This window comes from Trachemys scripta, chromosome 17 (assembly GCF_013100865.1).
Source record: "Trachemys scripta elegans isolate TJP31775 chromosome 17, CAS_Tse_1.0, whole genome shotgun sequence".
Lineage (NCBI taxonomy): Eukaryota > Metazoa > Chordata > Testudines > Emydidae > Trachemys > Trachemys scripta.
Window position 1 is genome coordinate 16647177 of NC_048314.1, and position 14920 is coordinate 16662096.

General features: G+C 44.7%; 1 protein-coding gene across 3 annotated transcripts in view; it reads right to left on the reverse strand.

Annotated features, from left to right (window-relative positions):
- Nucleotides 1-398: 398 nt before the first annotated feature.
- The window catches only part of DDX31 (DEAD-box helicase 31), a 67158-nt gene continuing 52636 nt past the window's right edge, over nucleotides 399-14920 (reverse strand). For all 3 annotated transcript variants that reach the window (XM_034793770.1, XM_034793771.1, XM_034793772.1), the window contains one exon: nucleotides 399-906. In XM_034793770.1, the coding sequence (XP_034649661.1) occupies nucleotides 759-906 (148 nt within the window). In that variant the 3' untranslated portion in view covers nucleotides 399-758. The remainder of the gene's footprint in view (nucleotides 907-14920) is intronic.

The window sequence follows — 14920 nt, forward strand, 5'->3', positions numbered from 1 at the left end:
ATGCTCCTCATAAACTTCTCTGTGCTGAGAAGCAAGACATATTACATGTGGCTAAATCTTGAAGGATTCGGGGACAAATCTTACCTCTAAATTTTGCCCGAGAGAGGAGTAGGGAATGGAGCATTTGGTCCTTTGTCTATTTACATACAATCTTGTTCCCAAGCGATTGGGAGTTTTACCATTCACTTCAATGCCATTTGGATCTGGCCCAAACGCCACAGTTTGTTCAGGTCAGGCTAAGGCTTGCATACTAGCTAATCACAGAATAAACAACTAAGACAGTAACGTCCACCGCACTACTTCAGCTTTCTCTATTAAAAAAAATAAACAATTGGTTCCTATAGGCCTTTTAAACATCCTAATCGCCCCCAATGAATTCAATAAGCTCCTAGCATAACCCATTTGATGGTCACTTTATTTTTTGGTGGTTGCATGTTTCCCTCTACACTTCATTTGACTGCTCCAAATTTTCTTTACAAAAACAATGGTCATGGTTTAAAACGGCAAAACTTAGAAACTTTGTGCATCTTACTGAAACTGCATTTATTTGCAATGGAGCAATCTTGACTGAAAACAGACCATGTTTGATTTCAGTTCCATTCAGGTCTTCTGGGGGCTCAGCTCTCTGAGGGTTTAGCCTTTTAATAATTCTCTGTTAAATTCTGGCACACTTCGGTTTGCGTTGCATGTCCCCTTGCCTTCTGCCCCATGCGTTCTCCAGAACTAGTTTCTGCAGCAAAGGGTTGGAAACTCCCAGTTCAGCTCAGCATTTTCTGGTTGCCAGGTTTTCCGTGTCTTTTCTTTCTCTTGACCTTGGATACACCAGAGTCCATCCCACTAGAGTATTCAGATCGCAAGATTTCAGCAAGGCGGCGTTTGCCTTGGGTTTTCCTGCGAAGGTCAGGCCTGGAAAGAAGAGAGCAAAGAGAAGGGGTTTAGATTTCTTTCCTTTTGAAATCCAGTTTGGTGGGTTACTTATTCTACAGCTGTGGAAGTGACATTTGCGCATTAGCACAAGTACAGCTTCCTCTCCTTGATGGCTGTTTTGAAATTCTGTCTCATGCAGAATTAGATATTGTTGTGACAGTTTTTCATAAAAGTGGCAAAATAGCATGCCATTTTTAAAAGGGAGCCTTTGTTCTGAACAAATGCTCTGGTGGGAGGGTGGGCGCTGACGGCTGAAGCGTGTGACACAGCAGTTTGCAAATAAAAAACCCAGCCTTAAGACACTGAGCAATGAAAACATTTTATAACAGAACTAAACCCTGTGCTAAAAAAAAACAACAAAAAAAACCCAACCCAAGACAATCTTCTGCCAGTAGCCCGCCAACAACTCACACATCTTGTAGGCTTTTGTGGCGGATACGGCAATTTCCTGCAATATCCTGGAAAAACCTTATTGAACGAAGTTTGAGTATCTTTGGAGTCCACTGTATGAAATACAAAGGTTCTGTATTATTGGGGGGCCTGGCTGATCAAAGGACCACACTGAACAATATAGCAGACAAGAATGGTCTTTTGGGGCAATATGTATAAAGTGGGTTTCCTGAGAAATATCTAGGGGGAGGTGAATACAAATTCCTGGCCTCGTCCCCAGGTATGCCAAAACCCACCCTTTTGAAGCTATGCCCCGAGGAAGGGACCATACTGATTATCAATTCCTGGAATCGGAAGATCAAGTTGCATAAGGGAAAAGTACGCATGGGTGTGCTTGTTCTGAGCTACTGCTGTTATGAACCTGTAAACACAAGGGTTTGAAGAATTGATTCTTACCAGAGCACCCACAGGAGTTGGGGGGGGGGGGGCAGGGTGATCTTGAGTAAGTTTATTAGCATGTGATAAGTTTATTAGGCTCTCTTATTCTTTTAATATGTTTTCTCTCTGATTCTTTCACCTTAAGAATACATGTGCTTGCTTAGAAAGACCTGTGTGGTAACTTATACATGCGGGCAATTATGCCACTTATAGCCTCTGAAGAGAGAGCCACCGACGCTGGCCTGTTTAGGCACTCTGGCTTGCGGGCAATAACATGGTGTAGTCATGGAATTGTGCGGCCTGGAAAAACCCCAGTCAGGAAGAAGAGAGATGCAGGTCTCTACCCAAGAGAGGTGATGGCTGACGAGCCGGACCACTGAGGGGTAAGACAGGTACAGTTGCCTGGAACTCTGACAGCTTCCACACCAGAGACTGTTGCAAAGGCAACTGTATTCTGACTGGCTGCTACATTCCAAAATGGATCTTCTAATGGTTCTACAGGCTCTGCCACTGTCCTGCTCTGTGACCTTGGGCAAGTCACCTTCCCTCTTGGGGCTTCTGTTTATCCTCCCAGCCTTTAGCTGTCTTGTCTGTTTAGAGTGTAAGTTCATCAGGGCAGGAGCTATCACTCACTATGTATCTGGACAGTGCCTAGCACAGAGGAGTCCCTGCTGTGGTAGGTGCCTGTAGGTGCTATAGTGATATAAGTAATAAATAGTAATAATAGATCTCAAAGCTCATTGCAAAGCAGATAAGAATGTATCTGCTCCTCTACAGGAGGTGATGGTATACAACAGAAACCCTGCGCATGCTCCAGCAGTGATATTCATTTATATACATGGGTATACGTTAAGACTAGAGCCTTAAAACCAAAGGCTTTCTGTCTTGCATTTTGTGTTATACTATTTACCAAGTGCCAGGTCATTTAGCAGAGGGGGAAACTGAGGTACAGAGGTGAAATGACTCGCCCAAAGTCACAAAAGTCACATAGTTGGGGAGAAACCAGGAATAGAACCTAGGAGTCTTGACACGCAGTCACCTACTTTTACTTAGGTAGTAATTTTAGTCACCATTTACTTATTTAGGTGAGTTTCTCAACCTATGATGAAGTTTCTGACTGACACTTCCATTGAGTCTCCAAGCACTTACTACAGTAATTTGAGGGTTACCGGGCAACAAATAAGTTTACATAAACAACACAGAACTATTTGCTGCTGAGGACAAGTATCTACCAGTAGCCACGAGGCTGAATTTCAGCTCAGCAGGGAGGTTGTACAGCACTTTATTATCAATCAGGTGAAATCACTGCCCAATTAGTAAATCAATACCCCCTGCTACAGTGATCAGCTGTAGAGGGAGAGGCGGGGAATGAGAATGCAGGAGAGGAAAGGCTGCTTCCTGTAACCAGTGCCACAAATCGATGGAGCTGTGCTGTAGAACCTACACTAATCATTAAGAAAAATACAGCACTGCTGTTGTCGGGACCCTATTTAAACAAGAGGTGCAAGAGCAATAGGCAGTAGTAATAGTCTATAGCAATAGTAAATTTGGAAGGTCAGGATCACCGGGCCAGATTCTGATCTCAGTTACACCAGAGTAAATCCAGAAACTCCACTGACTTCCGAGGTACTGTCGCTCGCTAGCGTCTTGTCTACAAGAATAGCAGCATCCAGATGACCACAGTGAGGAAGGACGGCTTCGTGGTTATGACACTGGGCTGTCGGCTCAGACCTGGATTCAGTCCTTGACTCTGCCACAGACTCCCTGTGCAATGCTGGGCAAATCACTTAATTTCACTGTCCCTCATCTCCCCTAGCTGCAAAACAGGGACGGAAATACGCCCCCCCGTCACTCCACACCCTGTTGTACAGCTACATTCACGAAGGTTGGTGGGGCCCCCAGATACTATGGTGAGGGGTTCTGCAGAAAGGCTTACAAATGCATAACCCAGCTGTAGTACAGATAGAACCTGTGTTCCCATAACTGGGGGACTGTCCACGGTTTCTTTCTGTGATCTAGCACCCAGACATGACAGGTTCTTGAGCCCTAACCAGGACATGTCACGATGGGCAGAGAAATCCACAGCCTGTTAAATTCCTCCTTCCAGAAGAGCCATTCCAAAAGCAGCCATCCACGTTTGAGGTAGAGTTCTGCAAACCCAGGTCACTTAGGGGCCCTGGTAGGAAAAAGGTTTCTCAACACACAGACCTATCCCGACTCTCCGAAATGTCAAGATTTTAGCACAGTTCAGGGGAGGAGCAAACATTTAAATGGATTAAAAAAACCCCATCCTCTCTTTCATTAGATGGGGTAAAATGTGAAAGGGTCAGAAAACGTCATAGTTCAGGGCACAAGATAGACAGTAAGTGTCGGGGGTTAGGAAGAAACTTCCTATAAGCAAGTCATTCCATTAACTGTTCATGATAGGGTTCCTTGTACTGTCTTCTGAAGCATTTGGACCTGGCTGCTGGCAGAGGCAGGATGCTCTTCAAGATGGACCGTAGGCCTGGTCCAGTCTGGCAATTGCTATGTTCCTACTGTATCTGATCTTTGCGGCGTCTGGACTCCGGCCAAGAATTACCTAAAGCAATATTGGATCAGAGGCACTAACTGGGACAGATGTCAAGAGTGTGTTCCGCCAAATTTCAGGGGCATAGTTACCCCCTGATTTCCAGTGCCAGGCCCATTAAAGGTCTAGGCATTGCTCTGGGCTACACAGCTAGGAACTTGGCACCCTCTACCCAGAGACAGCCCTGGTTCCTGTTCTTTCTTGTCAGACATCTAGAAGATGCTTTTAGTGTTGCCAGGTGACAGGTAAGATCAAAGTCCCTCTGGAGTCCCTCTAATCACTTCATTAAGAGGGTGGGGACAAAGCTGTGTTTGTGCAGTGGGGCAGGGGTGGGGGGACAAGGAGGGGAGAGAGAGAGAAGCCAGTAATTGCATGGTGTCATTTGGGGAATAAGCCTCCACACTGGTAAGAATAAGAGACCACACTTAAAAGCTGCCTGTGCACACCTGTAATTAAATTGCGGCCTTGGAGAACAGGGCACCAGGAGCCTCTGAAGAGAGACAATTACGGGAGCAGAGGAAATGGCCTAAAATGGTTTGTTTTATCCTGAGCAAAGATGAAGGTGGCCGGATGCGGCCCGTTTTCAAAAGAGGAAAAAAGCTCAGCACTCCAGGGGAAACCATAACCCGGAGTCATTTGACTCACACGAAGTATAATAGGCGATTCCCACATCACTCTGAATACAAAACCAGGCTAGTATCCAGAGGGGCTTGTCACTGTAAGAAGCTGGCAGACAGGTCAACCTCAAACACCGCCCCCCCCCCGCCCCGACATTTCTGAGGTCTCTGTAAAGTGCCAAGTGCTGAAGTGTGATTTCAGGAGGACACCCCCAGCCCTACCTCTTGGTTTCTCTTTCCAAAAGAGAGACAGACAATGTAGAACTGACACAATAGAAAATAAACGGAAAAGTGGCGGGGCCTGGGAGGAAAACAAGACAAGAGAAAACAACATACTAGAGTGGAAAAAATGAGGTAATTTGCTCTTTTTCTTCCCAGTATTCATCACTCTTAAAAATAAGAGTTTCCTCCCATCCCCACCTGGCCCCATAATCCGAGAGTCACCACCCCAGAATGCTACCTCCATGCAGAAGGTCAAGTAGCTCCTAAATGCAGACTGAACAGAAAGGGATGGTGGTGCCTTTCCCAACAACCTCTCCTCCTCTCAAACCAAAATCCAATGCCTGTTCTTGGACTCATATCTTCCAAGCACCATTCTTCAGCCTGGCTGCTCTGAAGCCTGTAGCACCATTGCTTGGTGCAAGAAATATAATCCACACTTTGAGAACCCCAGCAGACTGTACCAGGCATGAATCATCACTTTCACACTGTCTTGGGTACTTGATGGCTTTGCAAATGCAATGGACTCGAATGTTTATCACCTTCTGGACTCCAAGGCCACTGATGGTAAAATGCAGAGGGAAAGGAAAACATCCAGCAGAAATGAGTTGTGACACAGCCAAGATCCAAAACAAGACTAGTGCTGCTGATGCTTTGCACCAAACCGAGTTTCAGAACATTTCAGCAGCTGCTGAGACCTTCTGGACAACTGAGAGGAAGAAACAGGAATGAGATGGGCACAGGAGAGTGGGGAGAACACCCAGAAACTGTTCTGCCTCTCTATAATTTCTGCTTTTATCTGCCCATTTGAAGCAATCATCTGCTCCTGAGATTTGTTCTCAGTCTCCAAGTCATAAGATCCACCTGTGACATCACAAAGTAGAAAAAATATGTAATCAAGTCAGTCAGTCTTGGGAATTCAACAAGAGAACTAAGATGATGCGAGTCTAAAGAAGAATGTTTTTTCCCCTCAATGTTCTCCATGATGCGTTGTTTCTCATTCCCAATCAAGGCTTTGGCTGTTTCAAACACAAGATAAAAAGGGAAAACCAAACTGAACAGAGATTTCACAGCTACTGTTCTACAGATTCTCTTCCTCCCGCCCTCAGTTTAAAGAATGATTATTGTTTTGCACAACAGAGAGAACAATTCTCAGTAGAGCTGCCACTGTGCTCCCTGAGAGACATCCGCCAAGATGGAGTCACCTGGAACACCATGCATACCTCTTTGGGTTTAGAACCTTCTGATTTACAGTGCAACCCTCTTTATTCAAGAAGCGTTCTGGGGATGTAAAACATTTAGAGAAATGACAGAGGAGCTGAAGTCCAAATGCTGGTGTCTGGGGGACATGACTGTGATGCAGATAGGAGAACATTTTGGTTGTTCAAAGTTCTGATAATTGGGGTCCTATTGGAAACACAGTAATGGATGGATAAAATTAAAATAAGAGAGGGAAAAAGACTAAGAGATTTGCAAAGGGTTGACATTGTATTGTTTATTTTTTTTATTATGGTAGCATCAACAATATGCTCAATTGTCTTCTTCACTAGAGCAGTGGTTCTCAACCTATTTACTGTTGTGGGCCATACATGCAGTTCTCTATGTGTTATATGGGGTACATTCACACAATATATATATAAAAAGAACAGGAGTACTTGTGGCACCTTAGAGACTAACAAATTTATTAGAGCATAAGCTTTTCTTCGGAAGAAGTGGGCTGTAGTCCACGAAAGCTTATGCTCTAATACATTTGTTAGTCTCTAAGGTGCCACAAGTACTCCTGTTCTTTTTGCGGATACAGACTAACACGGCTGCTACTCTGAAATATATATATATGCTACCTGTATGGCCCTGAGGATGTCACATGGGCCGCAGCTATGTGATGATTGGGTTGCAAATGGACCGCAAGCCATGGGTTGAGAACCATTAGTCTAGACGTATCTAGCACAACTGGGCCCTGATTCTTGACAGAAAATGCTAGACGCTACTACTGCTGTCCATTTACTCACTGGAACACACAATTCCTGCTCCAAAATATTTACTAATCTATAAATACATTTATAATCCAAGATTATAATTTTGGGGTGCGATTTTCAAAAGAGCTAAAATGAAGCACAAGTCCCATGGGACTGAATGAGACTTGTGCTCCCTCCCAAACCTCGTAGGCATTTCTGAAAATCCCACTGTCGCTTTCTACAGCTGTCTTCTGGTACCATGAACTCAGTGGAACATTAACTCCACAGTTTGCTTTGCTCTCACTGAACCATGGAGTAGTAAATTCTGTAGTGACTCTAGTGTTCCCTATTTGGCTCTAAAACTTGTGCATCAAAGTCCTGAATATCCAACAGAGAAGGCTACTTCTGTCAGATTCAATTTGCTAGAATATGCAAAATACGCTCATGGTTTGAGAATATCAAACATTCATCATTGGAAAGGACTAAGAGACAGAGAAAAAAAATCTGAAGCTATCCTTAATTTTCACACTAAAATTTTAACATGCTATGTTTCATTGATACTTTTATTTAATTGAAGAACTGTGCAGAATGCTCATCTCTGATTCAAAAATTCTTATATGCTGGATTAGTTCAAGGGCACATATTTGGGAGAATACTCTTGTTTCTGGGCCATAATGAGAAATCTGATAACTCCAAGAAATCCTTCTGATAATGGCTTTATCACCTCTATGAACAATCTCACTCTCAGTGATCTTCCTTCAACTTTTTTAGCACTGCCTGCTCTTTCTTTGTTTTCAGCTGTGTGAAATCCTGGTGCAACGCAATGCAACAAGTCCCAATGACCTTTAATCAACACATGTAGGGTGTAGCAACCTAAGGAGTTCCCAGAATTGCTCCAGGTATAGAAAGAGTATCAAGTTCTGACGCACAGACCTAGAACTCATGGTGTGTCTTTGGAGAAGAACTGAGCGGACTGTATAATTTATCAGAGAACATTTCAATGTGGATCATGCCATCAATCTGCTTGACAGGATCTCCAACAGCTAATTCCATCCTGCGGCTGAACTTCTGCCAGCCAACAGGGCTGGGATACCTCTGGGCCAAGGCTGTTGCAACACCTGCTTTTTCTACCTATCGTGTTGGATGAGCCATCTGCAGCCAACGCAACCCAGGTTTTTTTGGGCAAAGAATTCATCAATGAGGCTGCGCTCCTTTCGACAAGTCAACAGATGGCCTACGTACAACGTCATCAGCTGATGCAAACAAGCTTGGTAAGATAAAGGGAAAATATCATTGGATCACACTGAGCATCGACTGTCGCTCTGCTGCAGAAAACGTTAACCAATAAAGAACCCAACCTTAGAATTATCTAAGTCCATCACACTACGGCTATACATAAGAGAACTGACAGATCCCTCACTTATCAACCATTCCCTATTCTTCTCCTTATGGAGACAGGATGAAAAATGCCACTGGAGAGCTGTTCACCCCACAGAACCCTGCTCTCTGTCCCTTGGCCTAACAGGCAGAAGAGACTCTTCAAATAGAGAGAAGTGTTCAATTCCAGCACCGGTCATTGCAATTTTCTGGCTCCACCTCAGAACATTGCAAAGCCAAAAGATGGAGCAAAGATTCTGTACTGTGGCGTTGGTGGGATAGGACAGGGATTCAAAGAGCACCTCCTCTGCCTCGCATGCGTATGAGGATTATAAAGCATACTCTGCTTTCAGAACAAACCTTCTGGTAGCATCGTGATGCTGGTAAGAAGGACTTGCCTGTTTTGCTTGAAATACCATGTGGAACTACTGTGCATTTGTCTCTATTGACTAGCTCCTCTCCTACCGGCCATTCCTCCTGCATTTTTTGGATCAACGTTGAATTTCTGAGTGTGGTTCCAGCCCTTCTCTTGTCTCTTACATTTGGTCCTGTTTGCCTTTCTGCAGAGCAGACAGTTGATCAACCAAACTGAGAGAAATCCCTCAATGGGCAAAACTCCAGATTTGCCTTTGACTAATTAAGTGATATTAAGGAAGCTGTAAATGCCACACAAAAATTGGCAGGCAAGCTGCTTCTAATGATTAGATTATTGCTTCGTAGGAAGATACAGCTGCAGCCTTGCTGTGAGAGCCCTTTTGTTAGAGGAGTCAGTCTTTTCAAGGTTGTCAATGCCAAGGAATAGTTCAAAGGTGTCACACCAACAATACCAAAAGAAAAAGGGGGACCTGTTTGCATCCCATTCTGCTCCCCAATGCCTGGGTGTGGGGCGGTCATGAGAGCGCACTGCCTAGCAATCAGGAGAAGGATATGACTTGGGGTATAATGCATCACTCCAAGGAGAGTTAGTATAACTGACCACAAAGTAGTCCATGTCAAAGTGCTCATCAGATGAACAAGCGTAGCAACGTCACTACTTAGAGGAGGGGAGCTAGAGGAGAGACCAGCTGATCAATGTTCCACAGCAACGGTGATGTACATGGGCACAGGCATTTTCACCACTGTCTCATCTAATTCTGAGAAGGGTTTCATGACACTGTCGTACAGAACACCTGAGCCTGGTCTGTGCTAATGCTTTCATCTCTGGTAGCATAGGTACAGATGCAGCATTGCTGAGAAACAGGTACTCATTCTCCTAATGTAGACAAAGCCATATGGCCCGAACCACTGAGATGCTGAACACCCATAGCTCACTTTGAAGTCAATGGGAGTGGAGGGAACTTTTTAGTGCAAGGCTGACCTCTGCACTAAAAAGCTTGTCATCTAAAGAAGAGCTTTTAAACCTTTCTACCTAGCTAGCCCCACTGTAATACCTGGGTGCATCAAATTCATGAATGCATTTATCCTCACATCACCTCTGTGAGGGATTATCATCTTCATTTTACTGATGGGAAACGGGGGCACAGAGAGATGATGTGACTTGACTTAGCAAGGCCATATAGGAAATCTGCAAACTGAACTTTGATCTCTGGAACCACAGCCCCGTGCCTTAACTACAAGGTGACACCTCTTCCCTTTCCCTGAAGCAACAATTAATGGACACTGCCAAAGGCCTTGGTGATGACACTTTGCTCAAGGTGTTTTAGAACCATTAATTAAATTAAGCCTCATAAAGACCCTGTGAGGCAGGCAACACAGACTAGTGGGCTGATCGGGTAAGTCCCATGTTCTTTATAACTCTGCATTTGTTACTTTATGTTCTATTCCTTATTTTAACATCCCCTTTCCTCCCCTCCCAGAAAAGAGACAATATTCAAATATCAGCCTTTAATGTGAAATGGAATCATTGTAATTGACTTAGAAGTTGGTGGTTCCCAAGATTTCTTTGTGCTTTTGTAACTGAAAAATGACTTCAGAGGAGCAGAGAATTCCCAGTCCAGCTTGGCAATCAAGCAGCAGCACTCCCCATCCTGATTATCCCACGTACAGTCCCTCACACAGAGAAAATAACTGGATGGATCTGGAACAGCATTCAGGCACAAAGGAACATGGGAACTGCCAGAGTGGATCAGACCCGAGGTCCATCTAGTTCAGTGTACTGTCTCAGACAGTGGCCAGCACCAGCTGCTTCAGAGGAAGGTGTAAGGACCCCTCAATGGACAGATGGGATGTAATCTGCCCTCCCTCCGCCCCATAAAGGTCTCATCAGATCCCTAACAGAGACTGGCTTAAACCTTAAAGTGTTAGGTATTTTCCCCTTCCAAAACTTTTTTTTTTTGGTGGGTGGAGGGGATGCATTAATTATAACAACTCTAGCTATTCCTATTAACCATATAAACATCCAATCCTTCTTTCAATCTCGGTAAGTTTTTGCCACATGATGTCATTGAGGTCACAGAGTTCCACCGTCTTTGACAGGAGAGAAAACCGCCATCTCCTCCTATACAACTGCTAAATAAATGTTGCATTTCACCTTCCAAGAAGATCCTGAGTGATTATTTTAATAAAACATGCTATCTTCAGAAAGAAGTCTTGAAAAGAATGGGATTGTTAAGGGGCTATTCAGTTTATACCAAACAATTTATGAAGAGTACTAGCAAGCGTAAGAGACAGAGAAAACAAATGTGTGTATTCAGGATAAAAAGAGTGTGATACAACATTTCAGCATTTACAACAAAACAAACATCTGGCTGCCATGTTGTCAGTTTTTGGCTTTTCTACCTGGTCTCTCTAAGGGTGATTAAGGAAGGATGTTTGAAAAAATGAAAAAAAAAAAAAAACCTTGTCTTTGTCCGTTTAATGACCCTCTCCCCTGCATTTTCTTTCTTTCTTTCTTTCTTTCTTTCTTTTTCTCTGGGCTGTTTGTTCTTTATTCTCCACGCAGGTGGTGAGAGATGGGGCTTTGGTTTGCAGACTACTAAAAAGATATCGGGTGTTTGGACACAATGTGTAATTACCATATGACAACCAATGCTTGCAGTATCACATGATAAACACTATGAAAAAGAAAGTCTGTTCAATGACTGGGCTGCTCTTATTTCAAGCCTGCATTTTACAAGTAATTAAAAAAAAAAATCAAAGGCCAAATTCTGATTTCAGTTACACCAGTGTAAATCCAGAATAACGCTACAGAAATTAAAAGAGTTTCTCTGGATTTACATTGATGTAACTGAGAGCAGAATTTGAACCTATATTCACTATTCTTTTCACTATGAATTCTAATATAGCCTCTCTCTCTCTCTCTCTCTCTCTCATACACACAGAGAGAAAGTTAATTATAAAACAAGATTCTGCACAGAACAACAATTATTGTACACGGCAACTCTGGGTTATTTTGTGGAGTCTTTATTTTCCAGCTGCCCCAAGTTTTGAAATCTGGAGTCTGAGCCGTGACCGGCCTGTGCAAAGCCTGATCACTTTCCCTGACCTGCAATTATACAAATCCATGTGCACATGAGCGTTCGAGCCACTCTTAGGCCATTTGTTCTAACGCCTCCCCACTGCCTCATGCTACCTACTGTATCTTCAGCCTGTCTGTACTCTAATGGGATGGGAGGCTTGGGGAGGAGGAATGCCACCTAAAGAGGCACATAACAACAGAAAAAGTAGCTGTAACAGAGTAGCAACATCACAGGAACAGAGAGAGGCATTGTCAGGGGCCGAGTAATCCTGTGACACACTGCTGTCAGTCATCACTTGGCTCCCCACTGGGCCAGCAAGACATCAAAGCCCGCCCCATACCATCTTACATGCTCTTTATCGGCTAAGCAGGCTATTCTTCCCTAAATAAAGCCCTGTTAAATCCCTGGCTCACAAGGGCATTCCCGTCCTGTTGCCCATCTGCTGGCAAGGGTCAGCTGAAGCAGGAGGCAGAGCCCCGGCCGATCCCCGGTGGCTTCTCAAAGCAAGGACAATGCTGTCTCCAACTTTTTTTTTTTTTTTTCCCCTTCTTCTTCTCTCCCCAGCATCTCCTTCCCCTCCCCCCTTGCTTTTTGCAGTGTCTGTGCATGAGCTGGAGATGTCACAGGCCTACAAACCATTATGTGGAGTAGTACTTGAAATGCACGGCCAACGCTTGCTAATAGGAGTCTGCAGCAACCACTACACAGAAAGAGTCCAACAGACGTTTATTAACGAAGAGAGACTTTCTGCCTTTTAAACACAGCTACATTTTAGTGGCAAGCGATTACTGGGAGCGAGTCCTCTGCTGTGGCTCCTGAGCAGGACCATGGCGCCAATATTGCCTCCTTTCCAAGCGGAAGGGCCTTCATTTGTGTGGGATCAACTGGAAACACCAACAGTCTGATTTTCAGAGGTGCCGAGCCCCCACAACACTGCAAGTTAATGAGAGCTATGGGGGCTCCGCGCTGCTGAAAACCAAGCCCACTGTGTCTCAGGTTGGTCATACAAGAACCGAGACAGCTCAAATTAGGCCCTGTCTACACACAAAAGTTGTACCACTTCAACTATAGTGGTATGAATCCCTAAGGGTACGTCTACACTACCCGCTGGATCGGCAGGTAGTGATCGATCTATCCGGGATCGATTTATCACGTCTAGTGTAGACGCGATATATCGATCCCTGATCTCTCTGCCGTCAACTCCTGTACTCCACGGAAGCGGAGTTGATGGGGGAGTGGCGGCAGTCGACTCCGCGCTGTGAGGATGCGAAATAAGTCGATCTAAGATACATCGACTTCAGCTACACTATTCTCGCAGCTGAACTTGCGTATCTTAGGTCAGTCCCCACTCCCCCCCCCCCAGTGTAGACCAGGCCCTAGTGTGGATGCAGCAATACTGGTATAAAGGAGCTTATAGTTTATGTCTGTAAGGGAAGGGGAATAAGCTATTAAAGGCACCTTTACACCAGTGTAACTTAAGTGCTCAGAAGGGGTTGCATAAGTAGAACCATAAAACAGTTTGGGAAAAAAAAAATCATTCCCCTAACCAACCTAAATATACCATACAAGACCTGTGTACAGACCGGGCCTTTGCAGACCTTTTTGGGAAGAACGGGGCTTTGTGTGCGGCAGACGGCAGGGGTGGGAATGCATAAAGCACTGGATGAGCCAGAGCTGTCTGGGTCTGATCAACCACAAATTGCAGCCAGCTCTCTAAAAAGCAGGGGTGGCTGATCCATTCTTCCCCAGTCTGGCAGACAAATTCAACCTTCACCAGCAAACCCAGGAGAGGCTTCATCAGCCCAGTCTGCCTTACAGGATGAGCCCGTAACTAAACCCAGAGGCAATGCAATAGGTCTGTGCAACTCTGGATTTGCTGACAAACAACTATTGGTTTAGTTATTGATTCTAACTCGCTGAAAGTCTGGAGTGTTTAAAGCCCTGGTTGTAGTTTAACCACTAAGCCTTGTCTATACCAAGATTTGCCTTAATTTCCTGCAGTTGCACTAGCACCAATGAGGCACTGCCCGGGGTAGGAACAGTGGGATTGCTAGTGTAATGGTAAAGGAGCAAATCCCGAAAGAAGATGAACGGAGGAAGAGCAGATGCAGGCCACCTCTGGGGATCTGGCCCAAGAACATCGTTAGCTGTAAGTGACAAGTAACATTTTGCGATCATCAGATTTATAAAGAACTTTACCAATATTAATTAAGCCTCACACCCGTCTCACCAGCATCATCCTCATTTTACCAGCTGTGACACGGAGACGCTACGGTCAACATTTTCAAATCTGGTGGGTTATATTCTCAGCTGGTGTAACTGGGCATAACTCCTAAGGCTTCCTATGTTGCTGGGCCTATTTACACCAGCTAGGCGTCTGGTCCTGGGTGCCTAAAGTCAGACACCTAAATTCATATGAAACCACTTCAGCAGCCTGATTTTCACAGCTGAAGTCACTGGGTATTGGGAGTACTCAGAACCTCGGACAATCAGACCTGTTGTTTATGTGCCGAACGTTGGAAATGTGAGTTTGGTGACACATCCAAGCCTGCACAGTAGCAGATAAGGGAACAGAACTTCTAGGAGTTCTGAATTCCATTCCTCTGCTTTGATGATGACGATGTGTTACTTACACTGCAGTAGTGCTGAGAGGCCAGTAATGCTAGGTGCTATGCAAACATGTAGCAAGCAGATGGCCCCTGCCCAGAAGAGGTTACAGTCTAGGTTTAAGATGAGAAGCGGATATGACAAACAGATGAGAGGAACGCAAGGTAACAGTGCGACGATAGTGATAAGCAACGGTCGCAGCACACCCGCTGCCTAACCACCGTCAAGTGTTTTGTAGGTCTCGATGGGTTCTACGGAGAGGTGCCAGGGGGGATAATGCCCTGCAGATTCAGGGAGCTCCTTGAATGTGTCAGGGACAGTGCATGTGGGGAAGCACCGACACCGCTTGCTGGGAAATCCGAA